The sequence below is a fragment of the Suillus subalutaceus genome (genome assembly GCF_016647625.1).
Source record: "Suillus subalutaceus strain FC151 chromosome Unknown DFJ58scaffold_155, whole genome shotgun sequence".
NCBI lineage: Eukaryota > Fungi > Basidiomycota > Agaricomycetes > Boletales > Suillaceae > Suillus > Suillus subalutaceus.
Window position 1 is genome coordinate 31470 of NW_024540404.1, and position 17337 is coordinate 48806.

Here is a 17337-nt window from a genome sequence, read left to right on the forward strand (position 1 = left end):
GAAGTTCATCTGACTGGTCTTAGCTAAGTGGTTACCAGGACAGAATCGAAATCTGTTCCTCTTGGATTGTGCAGGTTCGAAACTTGCCGATGGACAGGTTTTTTGTCTACCGGAACATGTCTTGAAGATTAGCTCATGGATGGTTTCCTCATAGCTTCACCTCAACTTCGTCCTGGCCAAAGTGTTTATCACAACAGAATCTAAATCTGTCTCTTGGACTTGCCAGCAGGTTCGAAACCTGCCTTGAAAATTCGCTCATGAATGGTTTCCACAACAGAATCCAAATCTGTTGAAACTACCGACGACAAGGTATTTTTTCCTTGTCAGAACACACTTTGACATTCACCCATGGATGGTTTCGTCGGTTGTTCACCTTAACTGGTCTTAGCCAAGTGGTCACCGCAACAGAATCAAAATCTGTTTCTCTTTCACTGTGCAGGTTCGAAACCTGCTGAATCATAGGTCTTTTTCTATCAGAATACACCTTGACATTGACTCATGAATGGTTTCCTCCGAGGTCCATCTAACTGTTCTTAGCCAAGTGGTTACCGCAACAGAGTCGAAATCTGTTTCTCTTGGAGTTGGCTCGAAACCTGCTAACCACATTTTTTGCGGTGTATCAAGATCTTCGGAGGTCCACCTTAACTAGACCTAGACATTGCACCGAAACCTCTTTTTTATGTGATAGTCTGTCCATGAAAAGAATTTTTACTTTCACGCCCCGCGATGGCTTCAGCTTGTCCTTGGAAAGTTTTCCAGTTATCCATAGCTTATGGGTGTTTGAGAAGTTGATTGTTACGACCACAGTTAAACATGCATTGCCTAAGCTTTCCGGTTCAGTAAAATTGGCGGTGGCCGTTCATCCTCTCAAAGGAAAGGATTGTCACGGTGCTCAAGCATCTTCCGACTACTGTAAGTCCAATCCTCTCAATCATGCTTTCTGAAAGTTATATCCATATTCTCATCACACATGTAGCATATTGTCTGACAGTGAATTTTCCGCGACCTTTATCGATTGTTGCCCCGAATCGCTACTTTCCAAAGGATACCGCTAATGATGTACAACTAGTATACCTTTGATACATTCTCCAAATGATAGTACTCGACATCAGTACTTGCGGGACATGGTTGCTGTCGGCGAAGCTCAGCTTTTATGATCTAGTACTGTACTACTAGACATATCTCCGCCCAGGGAACAGAAGCAGCGAAGTCTGCGTTATGACTAGCACAACTCTGGTCTGCATAGCTTGACGAGAGAGAAATAGTGTTGCACTTGACCAAGAATGATGACAATGATAAGGTTGACACTGACCAACTTACTTATAGACACTGTTATTTACCACCGCACCGACCGGAAGGGCTACAATGTCACTGTCTGCAAGGAAGCTTTGCATTCCTACTGCAATCGTTGATATTACCGAAGTCATCCGCGACGAAACAAGGAACATACATTCAGTTGGTGCAATAATCGAAGTTACGAGCACGATGAGCGATCCAACTTGACAGTAGCAGTCACGAACAATCATGAACATCGCCCAGTTATTATTGCGTGGATCGAGCCTATGATTCCAAACACTGGGCTAGAAATGGTATTGATTGTTGAGAGAGGCACCCCATCCCTCCTGCTGCCAGGAAGTATATGGAAGAATTCTTCGTTCTTGTGGGCACCAGCGCGGCCATAAGGACTCGGGGAATGGTATAGAATACTTCACCTTCAGCTCTAATAAGATATCGGAAATGGGGTAAAGAACAAGAGTGACGAGAGCAATATTGAGCGTCGTAATTGCACTCTTGACCGTTTATTTACAGCCGAACACCAGCCCTTTGTACTTCGTGAGCAAACAGTAGAGCAGGACCAACCAAAGTGATTCGGCGTAATTGAGTGCTGTCCCAGAGATTTGAGCGATGTAGTATGACGGTTAACCATATAGCAGAAAGCCAAGTAACCAGTGGAGCGGAAGAGCAGAATAAGTGCCTTCAAGATGGACTTGACTCGGCGCCAAATGGGGTGATCCCGGGTGAGCAAACGATGGTGTTCAAGTCGGACTCAAGACAACTGGGGATGCAATTCATGAAACTTGTCTAGCTCGCTTTCGGGGGAAACTGCGTCCCTCAGAAACCGTGGAGAAAGTCGACATTGGTGTGGAGGATGCGACTTGTAACTCTGCATCACTTGAAGGGCTGAGAGTATGGGAAGGGTCCAAGAGTGTGAGTGTAGCGCAAATCAAGTCAAAAAACGCCTGTGGAGCAACTTATACGATAAGGACGTTGCGGCCGCATCCCTTATTTCTCAAGGAACAAGTAATTGTTACATGCATGTGCGGTATGACGTGATTGCACACACGGACTCAGCATCTGGATGCCGACCGCGACTCAACACCGTTGCTGGTTGCTAGATGGAACCACAAAACAGCTGAGTTAAGGCTGAAAGAAATTGATGTGATCATCTCAATCTGATAGGAACTAACACATGCCTTATGATACACCCTGTGCTCTCAGCGACTTCTTGTATTTCAGTGATTCTACGACCCATCATGAACGTTTGAACCTTGGAGAGCTGGAATTGGCATGAGCTTCAAGTTCGTCTCGTAAATCCCGCAGCCGATGACAACTTGAAGTATCAGTGGGCTTACCACCGTGATGAGCTAGGCTTGTAACAACAGTCACGATCAGCTTTCAACAGCTACTAGTATATAGGAATACTTGGTAAAAATAGCTGCTGGTGATCAGCACTACTGTACTGGCTGACCAGCGAGACGTTGAGTACACTAGGCTGCGTAGTGACTAGTACTAGTAGTATGATGGTACCGGTTATTCAATAACTTACCTTGGTCGGACTAATAATATAGAGCAGCTGGGAATAGAAAACTTGCACAGCCACTAAAGCAGTTCAACGCCATCAACGTTTGCCAGGACAACGCTGAACACCATTGACGTTGAACACCATCGTTATTGACATTCCTTCGTCGCCTGCAAAACTTGTTTTTACCTGCGCACAGACCGTCTTTCATTTCTCATGTCAATGTTTTTACAGCTTTCTTTGATTGTACTCTTATAGACCATCCTCTCAGGCCAATATTTCGTTAAATAATCACGTACAACATGCAAACACAAGACCACCAGCGACGTTCACCAAAGCGTCAGGACACTTTCGACCTTCGTGACCAAATTATGGCCGACGACCACACAGCATCTGCACATATGCATGCTCATGCAGATGCAACCAATGCTTATGCGGGCGCTTCTGACGAGGAGCATTCCGTTCTGGAGGATGATTCTGATGGTGAAGAGCGCGATATAGAGTATATGGACGAAGACGACGACCGTTCGTCTTCACTTTCTATTCCAAATGAATCTATCGACTTCGATTTGGTCTACTCGCTGCATAGCTTCGCTGCGACCGTCGAAGGTCAAGCCAGTGTCGTAAAAGGCGATAGCTTGTTCCTTATGGACGACAGTAACAGTTATTGGTGGCTTGTCCGCGTGCTCAAGACACAGGACGTCGGATATATTCCCGCAGAGAATATCGAGACGCCCTTTGAGCGTCTGGCCAGGTTGAACAAGCACAGGAATGTGGACGTGAGTCCCGCATCATCCAACAATTTCAAACTCGTGACTTTCATTCTCAGCTTGCACATGCGACCCCACAAGAACTCCAAGAAGGCGTCGAGCACGTGCGGAATAACCTTTCTTCTCGCGCTGGCTCGCACCACTCCCCTTCTCCTACCCCTGGTTTCCCACCCACAGGTGCTGGGCAGGGCAAAGGTGTCACGTTTACAACTGCACGGTCCGTGCACCGATATCCCCCTGCTGTCTGGCATGAGGAAGAGGAAGAAGAAGAGGACATAGAGTGGGATGATGGCGCATATGAAGAAGAAGACCCAGACCTTGCAGAAGAAATGCTTGTTCGACAGCGACAAGGCCAGACGGACCGTGACGAGCAGCAGGATTCTATGGGCATGCAGATGGAGCCGGACGATGGTATGAGCTGGGATGATAGCGTTGCAGAAGACATGCAAGCACAAAACGCGCAGAAGAGGATAGAGCAACAGATGCTTGTGACGCCTGATGCTTTGCGACCTAGTGGCACACCCGAGAGACAACAGTCACAGATCCAGGTGCAACAGCAGCCAGAGATAATAATCACTGAACAGAGGCAGCAGCAGGAGGAGCAACAGGCACTTGCTCAACAAGCTTTACGCCATCAATCTTCACGCGATCGTATCACTGTTGATGTCCGTTCGTCTTCACCGTCCTCATCTAGTAAGAGCATTGATCCCGCGGAAGTAACCGAGACAAGAAAACTCTCCGTGACGCCTTCAATTGCTCGTGATGAGCCAGTCAAACAAGCTCCAGCATCGAGCGGCCCCCTTCTTCCGAGCGCAATCATGCAGAAGCAGGAGATCGAGCGGCAACGCACCCGCGAAGAAATTGAAGTTCTTGAAGAAGCCTCGAAAAAGAAGCTCAAGAATAAAGACAAACCTCTACAGCCCGTCTCGAACACCCCAGTCCAGAAGCCTGTGCAGACATCTGGTAAACTTCGCAAAGAGCAACGCGACACCACAGATGATGAAGCAAAGGAGAAAAAGGAGAAAAAGAAAGGAGGCGTGTTCGGGCTCTTTGGCCGCAAGAAGGATAAAGGGAAAGATAAAAATTCCGTCGAGACCGCTTCCAATGAAACCCGCGAGTCTCAAGAATCAGGGCGGTCCTCCAGCAACCTTCACGGACCCGCACCTGAAGCTCCAATGTCTCCTGTCACTGCATCAGCCATGCAACAACAACAGCAAGTTCTTCGCACGTCAAACGAATCGAGGACGCCAACGAGACTTCAGTCACAGCAGACGCCTCAGACACCGCCACAACAAGTACAGGCTCAGGTATCGCAGCATGCGTCACAGCTACGCCAGCGCGATCAGCAACAACAGGCACTGTATCAGCAATATCTCAATCGTTCGCCGTCATCGCCACCGGAAGCCCCTTCATACGGGTTACAATCGGCTTCCGCTGTGTTGTCAAACTCGAGTTCGTATAGTACTTCTACTAGCTCTCCCGCTGGGCTTGGGCTGGGCTTGCCCTCCTCTAGACCACGACCAGGCTCCATCGTTCTTTCGCCCACTGCTGACGGACAAGGCGTTGGCGTACCTGAGCTCAGCGTCATCCGTGTGTTTGCAGGCAAATACTTGCAGACCGAGGCGACTTTCAAGACTGTTCTTCTCAATACATCTACTACTTCAGCCGACCTCGTTCGTCAAGCTATTCAACGCTTCCGTCTCCCCGCTGGCGAGGACGGAGCAGACTACTACCTCACTATCAAAGAGGTTGAGGGTTCATCTGCGGTTCTGCTCCCGGAAGAAAAGCCTCTTGGAGTCTTCGAGTCGCTCGTGGAGGCTGCTATGGAATTACCAAAAGTCAAGCGGAGCAGTGTGGGCAGTATCAGTTCCATCTCAAGTAACCTCTCCATGCATCCCGCTATCAAGAAGTTATCCATGAACGACTTCAGCGACGACTCCGTTGTCAAATTCTACCTCAATAGACGTCGTGATGATGCAGATGACAGCGCCACGACAGAAGAAGGCGACGAGACAGTGCAGGCTGATACGTCTCACGACGTAGCCGAGGGTCTAAACGCCTCGGCGAGCGGTGTCAACGTCACTCCTGATCGTTTCAGCTCTCCTTCGTACCGCTTCACATTGCAGCTTGTTATCCACCCCGAGGACCTGCCCGATGATATGGTCTTCGACCCAGTCACCGAAGCCATCGTATTCAAGAACACGCTGCGTGATAGAACCCATTCTACATCATCAATTTCTTCTGGTATATCACAGGGTCAGCGCCGCAAAGTCTTCACCTTCCCGAAGAATGTCACTGTTGCTGAAGTGATTGAGCTGGGTCTTGAGCGCTTTGGCATCTTGGAAGGTGTCGTTGATGGTGGTGACGAAGTTGAAGATAAGATGACGAAGAGGCGAAGTAACAGCAAAGTCCGATATGGTCTCACAGCTGACGTTGGAGGGCAAGGTAAAGGATACACTTAGCACAAATGGATTTGAGTGCTGACTTCGTTGGTCCAGAACGAGAACTATCGCCTTCAAGTAGAGTTACCGATGCATACACTCGCCCTCCCAGTTTCCGCCGAGTCCAGGAAGGCAAGCGCAGATCCATCGATTCTGCTCAGCTGCTTGGAAGTATAGATGACGTTCATATCGCCGATCCCGTTTTCATTCTTCGCCGAGCAATATCTTATCGAACATCATCGTCTCGTCACCGCATGTCCGCACCCCTTGATGAAATCGCTCTTCAACATTTCCGTGATTCTGTTTCTGGCTCTAGTCACAGCTCTGACAATCAAACTTCGGGTACCGAGGAAGTTAAACCGAGGCAGCTGTCAAGACAAGAGATCATTGCAGCACAGCGCGCCGCATCGCGAGCGAATCAAAAGGCCATTCTTTCGGCCCAGATGAACTCCCTTCGCGGTGTAGATGTTCTTCTTCCCGGAAACGCCATGATCCGCAGCTCCAGGTATAACTCTGGAGACAAAATGCGCTATTCATATGTCCAAGACGGCGAGTCGTATGATATCAGTGACATTGTCGAGCAAGAGCTTTGCGAAGGCAACTCGGCGCAAAAGAACGACTTGCTAGAAGGCATCCTCGGGCGCAATAAGGAAGGCATGAATGAGAAGATCGATCGCGTACTGAACAAAATCAAAGATGGACGACTTCACGCTCAATACGTGGTTGCGACCCCAAGTCAATCTGACGATCTTCCCTCCGCCGGCTCTGCACCCTCAGAGTATTCCGTCGATGACGCTGCAACTGCCCGTTCTGGTTCTGACGGTAGGACTCCCACACCGCTTGCGAGTAGTGTCACTGGGGCTCGACGCGTTGCGTCACCAGTGTCCGACATATCTCGGACACCGACACCTACTGCAACAGATGGCCGACACAGCCGAGCCCGATCCACCACCCCATCATCAAAACAAGGAACAAATGCCTCTCGCCCTCTTCGTCAATCGTCGATCGCTTCTGTCATGTCAGAAGCATCGATGTACGCCACCCCCACTGGACAGCTCATCAGCCCCCCTGAAACGCCACGTACCGACAACGCCATCAAACCGCAAATCCCCAAGCGACCGTACATTAGCAAAGATGACTTCGGTCTTTCGCATATGATGGCGATCATTGAAATTGCTGGTTCAGCACCCAAGGTTCCTCAACCCTCTGTACATCCAGTGGATGAGTCGCTGTTTGGAAAACCAATAGATGTGACGACTCTACACCCAGACATTCAAGAGATATACGCTGGTGCTTTCCAACAACTGGACGAGATGGATAAGGTAAGAGATTCGTCGCTGATCGAGCAGAATGTTTCGTGCTGATACACTTTGATAGACATTAGATGAATACCTTCAATACGTCATTAACGCTCGTTGATGATTAATATTCTTTGGCTGTTGATGTATATATTTGCGATGCAATATTTATGATTTATTCGCTTTCCCTGCATGTATTGACTCTTTCATCTCCGCTTGCGTTAGGTTTCCTGAGTCTTCCAGCAAGTCGAATGACGGAATATAAGCGGGACATCAACCAAAAAATCAACTTGTACAGAAAGATGGTCGCTGCTCTAATATTTCAGACTCGTCTTTATCATCAGGTGCCGCACATTGTACGTGCATTGACCTACTCGTATAGAGTCATAGCAAAGTCAGGGTGCCCCACTCCCTAAGATATTACTAACTGCCAAGTTCCTCGTCTATGTATAACGGACTGCATTTGGTATCTCTGTTCGAGATACAGAGGGGATCCTTGCAATATCGCATTGACGGTGTTGCAAATTTACCGGGAGGCTCTAACATGCACGACCGACTGGAGCGCGTCAAGATCATTCAATATGTTTGCTGCGATAGAGCCCCGAATGATCTGAGCACGCGTCAGTGGCCTTACACCACTAATGGACTCTGCAGGTCATGGTTACATACAGAAAAAGAGGATTAGATGACCACGAACTTTGTATTATTCGCCCATGACAACATCCACTTCATTCATGTCTGTCCCGCTGGCGGACCCAGATAACGTAAAAATATCTGCCCCAGCTGCGAGCGAGTCAATGAGCAATGCTAGCTTGGAGGGTCCCAAATTGGGCTCCTGCAAGAGTCATTCATGAGGATCCACTTATGTCTGAAACAAACACCTGCTGACCTTTCGTATTTCCTCAAGGTCTTCCTTGAATCCTTCCGCAAGGGATGACATCCAGAATTTCCTAAATTTGTCTTTCATTGCTTGTTCACGTGCCTCGTCGTCCGCAGACAGATTTGGCGGTAGGAAAGATGGTATTTCTGCACTGGGCAGGGAAGGTGAAGGTGACCTTGGCCGAGGAGCGTCTTTTTCATTAGGAACTTTGAGACCATCGGTCTGCATTTGTTCCTTTACTATTGCACCAGCGTTGTCATCATCTGATTCTGAGTCACTATCCGAGGATGTAGATTCAGACGACGAGCTCGTGTCGGATTCAGGTTGTTTGGTTGGGGGAGGTGCTAGCTTTTGAGGTATGGATTGCGTGGATTCATCCGAAGATGAATCATCAGACGAAGACGAAGAGCCTGAGGATACGGCGCGTCTTTTGCGTTTCCTATTCCTCCTGCGAGCAGCAGGCTTTGGTGCTGGCGGGCCCATCTGTCGAACTTGAGCTTGAAGCTTGAAGGATCAATAAATTTCAGCATGCCGCATATGGACTACTTACAAAATTGAGATTACATAATATTGATCATTATCTTTGCAGATCTTCAATTCACTCTTCACGCGCACGATCTACGCGAATCGACTTTAAAATCAATGAGTGACAAGGTCGTCGGGGTTCTTGGTGCGCGTGAGCTCACAGCGTTGAATTTCTCGATTAAAGCGCTCATGACATCTGCCAGACTATGTCTCGACCTTTTTATCGTTTCTTCTAATTTGCTTGTTCCAGGTGGAGGTCAGCTCGGGCGAATGCTGGCCGCTTCGGCGGCTCTGCTCAACGTCAATATAGTATTCCTCGACGTCGGAGAAAATAGCCCAGCGAAGCAAATCGTCTCCCCGCGATCTCCCTCTCTCACTCACATCGATGGATCTTTCGTAGACCCAGAAAAAATCAAGGCGCTGGCCAGCAAGGTCGACATCCTAACTGTTGAGATCGAGCATGTCGATACGAGCGTACTTGAAGAGATCCAGTCAGCCCTCGGAGCTGTTATCCATCCCAGTCCGTCTACGGTGAAGACTATTCAAGACAAATTCATACAGAAACAGCACCTCCAGAGTCACCAATGTCCCGTGTCAGAGTTTCTCTGTATCGAATCCAATGTAACATCAATACACCAAACCGCGGAAAAACTTGGTTTGCCGTTTATGCTCAAAAGTCGCACTTTGGCGTATGACGGACGGGGTAATTTTGTTGTTCGCGATATTGCTCAAGTTGAAGAGGCCATTTCCGCCCTCGGGAATCGTCCCTTGTATGCCGAGAAGTGGGTGCCATTCGTGAAGGAAATCGCTGTCATGGTAGTACGCTCCACAACAGGGGAGGTTCGCTCATATCCTGCTGTGGAGACCGTTCATAAAGACAACATTTGCCACTTGGTTTTTGCCCCCCTGCGGAGTCGCGATCCACATGTCGCTATTCGCGCACAGACCGTAGCCGAAGCCGCAGTTAAAACCTTCCAGGGCGCTGGTGTCTTTGGAGTCGAAATGTTCCTCATGGAAGACGGTAGAAGATAGTTTCTCCTGGATTGTGTGAACCAGCCTAACACACGGATTCTGTCAGGCTCTATCTATATCAACGAAATTGCCCCTCGGCCACATAATTCTGGACATTATACCATAGAAGCTTGCGAAACCTCCCAGTACGAAAATCATCTGCGCGCCATACTCTCACTCCCGCTTGGTTCCACGTCACTGAAGGTGTCTTCAGCTGCGATGCTGAATATCGTTGGCGCTTCATCCAACATGGCAGAAGTCACTAATTTCGCATCTGAGTGTATCAAGACAGACGGCTGTGTAGTCCATCTGTATGGCAAATCGGAGTGTCGCAAAGGACGCAAAATGGGACACGTCACCATCGTGGGCAAGTCAGATTCAGAGGTCCGCTCTCGCCTGCGACCACTGTTAACGGCATTGCCATCAGGGAGTACCGAAGAAGAGCTCGCTCTATACGCCCCAGAGACCCCCGCACAAGGCAGCGGCTTTTCCCACAAACACCCGCTCGTTGGTGTGATCATGGGCTCCGATTCCGACCTTCCCGTAATGTTGCCAGCTGCTCGTATTCTGGATCGGTTCAAGATTCCCTATGAACTCACCATTGTCTCTGCACATCGCACACCAGATCGCCTTGTCGAATACGCAAGGTCAGCGAGCTCAAGGGGTTTGAGGACGATCATTGCTGGAGCAGGTGGTGCAGCACATCTTCCTGGCATGGTTGCTGCTATGACCGCGCTTCCTGTCATTGGGGTTCCTGTAAAAGGTAGCTCGCTCGATGGTGTTGATTCGTTGCATAGTATCGTGCAAATGCCGGTGAGTTGGGGTCTTTGTGTCTTTATGTGATTCGTTGGTGTCTGAGTGTTACCACAGCGAGGTATACCTGTGGCGACAGTTGCAATTAACGGCGGTATGAATGCTGGATTGCTAGCTGTGCGGATTCTCGGGGCTGGTATGCCTCATCTGTTTGCAGATATTGATGCGTACCTGAGAGGATTAGAGGGCGAGGTTATAGCAAAGGTTGAGAAACTGGAAGAAGTTGGCTGGGAGAAGTACGAGGTGAAGCGATGATGGTGAAGATCTACGCTGCTGTTCGGAAGATGTTGATTCCGCAGTACGTATACGTGCATGTGCTGCATTATCATCGAAGGATTGTAAATTATTAACAGAAGATTGTACCACGTGCCTCCAACTTCTACTCTCTCTAATAACACATGTCGAATTCACTATCAGCAGTGGTGTAAGTAAATTTGCTCAGTAGTTTGTCACGCTGGCAGGTACCAAGTCAAACACCTTTTGTCACTAGGAGTCCTAATTTCAATTGAGAAACGAAAATAATTATTTCACTTTCAACCTCTTTCGATTCTACTCTTCTGGGGGGCATCAGGTACCGGTAGTAGCAAAGCCACCCTGCTTTCATCTGCTGCTTCTGTGGTACATTGCGAGGCGAGTATCGGGTCACCCCAACTTCATCGTCGAGTCCCACAATTAAATAGTTGACAGAGAAAGACAAGATCTAGAGCAGGAACATGGATATCTAGTGATATACATAGTTATAACGTCATATTTCTTCTAAACAGACATCTCGGGGCACAAGAAATGTCGTTCATGATTGTATATATTCACACCTGTGGGTTCTCTTCTGCATCATCAAGCTGGACTTGAACTAGACCAGCCTCCATCGCCATAGAGCGGAACATAGAACCCTTGTTCTCCAGTAACTCCTTTGGCGTATCAAATTCTGCAATCTAAATTTCCCAATCAACAACACATTATGAATGAACGGTATTGGAGTTTTCTTACCTTTCCAGCATCTAGAACCAGAACCCTATCAGACTCCATAATCGTGTTTAAGCGGTGCCTATAGGTTCATCATTATTGGCACTAGTCATCGATGATGGACATGACATACGCAATGGTTAGAATGGTCACATCACGGAAGATTGGACCCCGGATGATTTCTTGAATCGCTCGGTCGGTATCTAGATCAACTGCAGATGTTGCTACAGCATCATGCACATTAGCCTTGCAGAAGAATAAGACATTGCTCATACACACCTTCGTCGAGGACGAGTACTTTAGTCTAGGGAGTGTTAGCGACGAAACATTACAATCGACTAAAACAAACGCGCGTACCTTGCGCAAGAGCGCCCTCGCGAAACACAAGAGCTGTCTCTGACCTGCTGAAAGCGATGATCCAGCCTCCTGAACCGGAGCATCTAGTCCCCCAGGAAGTGATTCAATATATGCCTTGAGATGGGCCTGCACAAGCGTCGTTAGTAAGCATCAGAAGCGCAAGCACATTTCAAAGACGTACATGTTCCAGAGCAGTCCATATGTCAACGTCCTGATGCTCGCCAGCAGGGTCGATGTTCTCTCGCAATGTGCCCTCGAACAAATCTGGGCTTTGAGGAACAATGGATATTGCGGAACGCACTGATTGTGGGTTGATCAAAGGGTGCCTATACGGAAAATTTAGAGAAGACGTACAGTCATGGAGGCCAAGTTTGGTAATGTCTACTTTGTCAATGAAGATAGTTCCAGACGCAGGCTCGATGATCCGGAATAGTGCGAGAAGAAGCTGCAAAAGTATCGATACAGTCCAAAAACAAAAACAGCAAATATCTTACCGATGATTTCCCTGCTCCAGTTCGGCCACATATTCCAATTTTCTCTCTGGGTTTCTGGAGCATCTGAAGTCAGCATACATTATGGGAAAGCTAGCGGAATGACTGACTATGGTCATGGAAATATCCTTGAGGACTAGATCAAGCCCAGGCCGATACCGTGCCGAGTACTCCCTAATCAAACAAGTTCAACACAATTTCGTGCACACAGCGACACGAACTCACCGGAATTCGACTTCCCCAGCTGTAGGCCACTCAGAGGCAGGTTTATCCTCGGGGATCTCATAAGGAGCTTCATGCTCAAGGTCTTTCGCATAGTGCACGATACGTTCGACGCTAACCACGTTCTGTTCTACTTCACTTGCGGAACGGACGAACCAGTTCTGCGGCCGCTTAGTTACCAATACCTCGGGACGGAGGAAAAGCCACACACCAGTGAACCTGTCGTGTTCAAAGCATACGACAAAACTAGACCGACCAAACCCGCATCAACGTCGCTGGTCACAACGGCAGAGACAGCCAAAACAGCTGCGACGAAGAGAATTACTCCTCCAACAAACTCCAATCTTATTGCAAGCCAACGGTTTACGGCAATACTAGGGAGGTAGCACACCTGGTTGCGATCAATGCGGCGCGCGTTGTTCGCAATGAAAACGGATTGTTGGTCATAGGCCCGGATAGTGGAAAGTCCAGCCAAGGATTCCGAGAACCACGCAAAGATGGGTGAGCGGGACACCGCATCTAGGCGCTTGAGTTCACGCGACGTCGCAAGATAGTACCTATCAATATTGTCAGGATGATAGTGTGAGAAGAACAAGGTCATTCATACGTAGTGATCCTGGAGTAGAACCACGCCAGAGGAACGACAGCGATCAAGAAGGGCGGGAAGCTGAACCCGATGACCAATATAATGGAAGCGCAGCCCGTGCTCGTGCGTATCAGATTTTGAATCACTCGCGCCAGGATTTGATCGACAACATATGTGTCGCGAGAAAACAAGTTCAAAATACTGCAACAAGAGATTGTTCGATCTCAAAGAAACCATTCCACACTTACAGATATGACGTACCGTCCCGATGGCGTTGTCTCAAAAAAGCTGAGAGGCGCACGCATGACCGAATGCAGCATCTGAAAAATCAATGAAAAACATTTCATCGATATTTGGAAGTAACACCAACCGAATCATGAAGGTACTTTGAGCTCCGAAGCGAGCAGAAAACCCAAATCAGAAGCGCAGCACATGCGTTCAAGGAAATGGCCACCAAAATAAAGAATCCATATCCAAGGAAATACTTGTCAGTCAATCCCGCGTTGGCACCCGTCTCACGGTTGTGCTCGCCCCAGAGCTTGAGCATTACGGTCGACATGACAGATACCGCCTGCTGCAGGACCGTAGCAAGTACAAAGAACAGGAACCCCTTTCTCGATGCTGCATGGAGGTACTGCGAGTACACTTCCATCTTGACGCGGCCCTGTTCACTGTGCTCCTTCGTGATACCATCGGAAGAGACGTCGCGCAGCTTGGGCGGTGCAGCGAGGACGGCTTTTTTTGAAACTTCCTTTACGTGATACCTTCTCTGATACGCTTTCAAGCTCTCCAACAAGGGTGGCTTGCATCTCCCCGTCCCCATCGCTTGTGGTGGGAGTGGCCATGCCACTGGACCGTCCAGGTGTGGCCATTCCAGAGCTAGAACCGCTCGCGGCGTGACCGTGACTATCATCGATTCAATTAGATTGCGCCAAACATCATAGATCGAAATATACCCACACAAGCTTGCGTACTTCACTATCCGAATTCGACATCAACTCATTGTACGAGCCACTCTCCAAGATAATACCGCGGCGCAGGTAAACAAGTTGATCGAAATACTTGAGATACGAGATGCTGTTAGTGACAAGAATGCGCGCTTTAGTTGCGAGCAAGCCTTGAGGACCAATGACATGATCTGTTTACATAGTATTGTTATTTAAAGGAGTCAGTCTGTGAGACCAGATGCTTTCACTCACCAAACACATGCCGGGCAACATGGGAATCAACAGCAGCTAAAACATCATCAAGAAGAACCCTGCAGGACGCATGCGTCAGCAGCACATCGTGTACGAAAAGAAGACACTTACAGATCTGCACGAGCATAAATCGCACGAGCAAGCCCGACACGAGCACGTTGGCCACCGCTGAGCTGAGAGACCATTTGCCTTTGACAGATACTTTATTATGCCGAAGTACTTACAGTAATGCCTATAAAACGGACACCATGAACATTATTGGGTCGCCAAACGGATGGGAAAAAACATACCCTTTTCGCCGACCTCCGTCAGATCACCTTGCGAGAGAAGCTCTAGGTCGGGCTTCAAAGCACAAGCTGTAGAGAAGGTCAGTCCCAATCTCACACAACTGATCATGTACATACCTTCAATAACAAGATCATAGAACACCTCATCGTACTCGTGCGAAAAAAGGATGTTATCTCGAACCGTCGCAGAAAGAATCCTGTTCGCCTGTAAGCGAACATGCTAGAAAGTGCCGCATATACAACGTACCAAGGATTCTGAGCAGCATATGCTACATTGCCGAACAAAGCCACCTCACCCTCTGTCTTTCGCATGTCTCCGATAATCGCTGACAGCAAGCTACTCTTCCCGCTGCCCACACGACCGAGCACACCCACTAGCTCCCCCTTATGCACCGTCAAGTTGACATCTTCCAGAGCAGCTGAAATATCTTGTTTGTTCCATTGGAATTCGCCGCCTTTGATTGAAAGTACCTATCACAAATGTGAGAATGATCATCAAGTAGCTAGAGAATTGCTAACCTCATCACCAACATTCAGACTCTCTTTCTGCGCCTTCACAAGGGCATTTTGTTGCAGCTCCTCAGCGTGCAGGAAACCTGATAGACGTTTGACGGACACAAGTGCCTCAATGATGTTTGACGTGACTTGACTGAACTGTGACATGGTCAATGATTGCTGAGGTTGCAATGCAACTCTTACTCACCATCGCAAGTGGGAACTGGAGGAGCATGAACAGCGAGATCGCAGGGAAGATGACGTCGGCTGTGAGTGGTCGCGACGAGAACACAGATGCAGTGGCAAAAGAACTAAATGCCACAATTACTGAGTGATATGCTCGTTAGTTGTGAGCAACTAGTCAAAGGCAGGGTACACACGAGGAATGCCTCCGAAAAGCGTCGTATTGAGAGCCTAATGAATGTGCAAGGATGAACACGAGTTACTCTGTCTGAAAATCGATGCGCACCGTTGCAATGCCAATTTTCTTCAGCATCTTCAGTTCCAAATCATTGCGCACGTGCAGAACGCGGCGGATGAATGCATATTCCCATGCATAAAGTTTGATACTGCACGAACGACGATCGTTAATGAAATTCTTTGCGTGCATGAGGCTGACGTACCTTTTAATATTGGCCAAAAGCTCGCTCATTAGCCTGGTTCGCTTATCGCGGTTCTTCATTTGTTGTTCCTGCATCTTCTTCAGCATCCTTGCGATCGTCGTATTTAGCGGAACAGAGAATATCATGATCGCAACTCCGACAAAAGCCGACCATCCGAGAAGGTTGTACAACGATACAAAAGCCAGTGTAACCTGACGACAGCGTGAGCCTGGTTATTATGGAGTATAATCTGCCCTACCTGGAATGGTCCAGAAATCGCGATCAGACCATAGGTGCATAGGTCCTGTAGCCTGGTCGCATCGACGGACATCAAGTTGACAATATCTCCAGATGCTCGACTCCCTCGCTCATCGCTAGAAAGCACGAGAGATTTTTTGTAGATAGCAGTCACCAAACCAGCGCGGACACGCATGCCTGTCTCGAAACAGATTTGGAAGTACTGTTATGTTTTGGTTAGTACCGTGGACACGATCACATTGGCCGAATTACCTGGTGGAGAACAACACTTTGCGCCATGGATGTCACAAACATAATGATAGCAACGATATAGCCCTCGAGAGGGCTCGGACCAACAAGGATGTTAGCTGCACCTTTGGTGCTCTGATAGTTCGAGATATATGCCAGGAGCCATCGAAGAAGTTGAGGTTGCAGGAATGCGAGACTGTCCTGTAAGAGTTTCAAGAATGCAGCACCCATATACGGCCCACCATATGATAGGAACAATGCGAGCCATACGGACGAGCTGCAAGTCGGTCGGACAGAGAAAAACCTTTTTATAAACATTGCACTCACTGTTTATCCAGAGCGCTCTGCAGATCATTTCCAAGATTCTCTGACTCGTCACGGGGAAGCAAAGCAGGTAAATCATTTTCCGTAATGAACTCCTTTGAACCTTTCTGCATCAATGGCGTCAACCACGCAAATGACCAGATACTATACACATTGGCCGTGACCACTGGGCTCTCCGTATTATCGTTGACCGAATCGTCAGGGGAGACGCACTCCAGCACGTATGCCGGGAAAGAAAAAAGTTCGACGGCCCACTTCGAAAGAACCACGAAGAGTCCTTTTGAAATTTCGTCCTGCGTGAACGATCTAGTCCATATTGCGAGGCCGACGGTGTAACAAGGCCAAAATAATAGGAGAATGGTTGATGATGACCGTGTCCGACGGTGGTTCAGTCGAGTGAGTATCCAAGACGCAAGCAGCGCGAGCGGTTCGAGTACGTGAGGCCATACGACCGATGCTGTTTGCTTGAGTGACAAGACGACGAAGAGGTTGAAGCAAGACGCGACAATGGCCAGTCCCAACAAAGTCTGCCCGCCAAGTTAGTACCAGGTAGACACAGAAAACCATTGGAATGCACCAGCTTCGCCCACAGTCTCCAGCGACTTTTCCGTGAGATGTCACGAGACGGAAGATATCTCAAGGCCCAAATTCTGCATGTCGCTGACAGTAGTAGTAGAGCAAGAAGAGATGTCAAAATGACGCCTTCTTCGAAGCAAAGAGTGAAATCAAGTTCACGAAGCTGTGATATGATGTGCCATCCTTCAACGTCCCGACAAGACGCCATAAG

General features: G+C 48.4%; 4 protein-coding genes and 1 pseudogene across 5 annotated transcripts; 3 read left to right on the forward strand and 2 right to left on the reverse strand.

The window, feature by feature from the left end:
- The first annotated feature begins 380 nt into the window (after positions 1-380).
- On the forward strand, positions 381-459 carry DFJ58DRAFT_t134 (annotated as a pseudogene). Its single transcript has one exon. The product of its transcript is annotated as a tRNA-OTHER (tRNA).
- Positions 460-2883: 2424 nt separating this feature from the next.
- Positions 2884-7592, forward strand: DFJ58DRAFT_122422 (uncharacterized protein). Its single transcript, XM_041378736.1, has 4 exons — positions 2884-3579; positions 3630-6015; positions 6069-7333; positions 7389-7592. The coding sequence occupies exons 1-4, from the start codon at positions 3103-3105 to the stop codon at positions 7428-7430; spliced, it is 4170 nt and encodes a 1389-aa protein (XP_041238242.1). The 5' UTR covers positions 2884-3102; the 3' UTR covers positions 7431-7592.
- Positions 7593-8012: 420 nt separating this feature from the next.
- Positions 8013-8417, reverse strand: DFJ58DRAFT_668191 (uncharacterized protein; the record flags this gene model as incomplete). The annotated part of the gene is made up of 2 exons (XM_041382679.1): positions 8013-8144; positions 8199-8417. The coding sequence occupies 2 exons, from the start codon at positions 8415-8417 to the stop codon at positions 8013-8015; spliced, it is 351 nt and encodes a 116-aa protein (XP_041238243.1).
- A 486-nt stretch (positions 8418-8903) lies between these two features.
- On the forward strand, positions 8904-10793 carry DFJ58DRAFT_668193 (uncharacterized protein; the record flags this gene model as incomplete). The annotated part of the gene is made up of 3 exons (XM_041382680.1): positions 8904-9735; positions 9793-10538; positions 10596-10793. 3 exons carry the CDS (start codon positions 8904-8906, stop codon positions 10791-10793), a joined length of 1776 nt encoding a protein of 591 aa, XP_041238244.1.
- Positions 10794-11344: 551 nt separating this feature from the next.
- Positions 11345-17334, reverse strand: DFJ58DRAFT_860892 (P-loop containing nucleoside triphosphate hydrolase protein; the record flags this gene model as incomplete). The annotated part of the gene is given in 29 exon segments (XM_041394030.1): positions 11345-11470; positions 11526-11583; positions 11635-11725; positions 11834-11984; positions 12040-12158; positions 12213-12303; positions 12353-12406; positions 12460-12523; positions 12575-12732; positions 12783-13128; positions 13179-13358; positions 13419-13477; positions 13528-13828; positions 13848-14063; positions 14118-14295; positions 14357-14415; positions 14468-14545; positions 14643-14712; positions 14761-14840; positions 14891-15114; positions 15163-15297; positions 15347-15465; positions 15519-15552; positions 15608-15707; positions 15762-15952; positions 16000-16200; positions 16251-16503; positions 16554-17077; positions 17128-17334. 29 exon segments carry the CDS (start codon positions 17332-17334, stop codon positions 11345-11347), a joined length of 4467 nt encoding a protein of 1488 aa, XP_041238245.1.
- Positions 17335-17337: the final 3 nt, after the last annotated feature.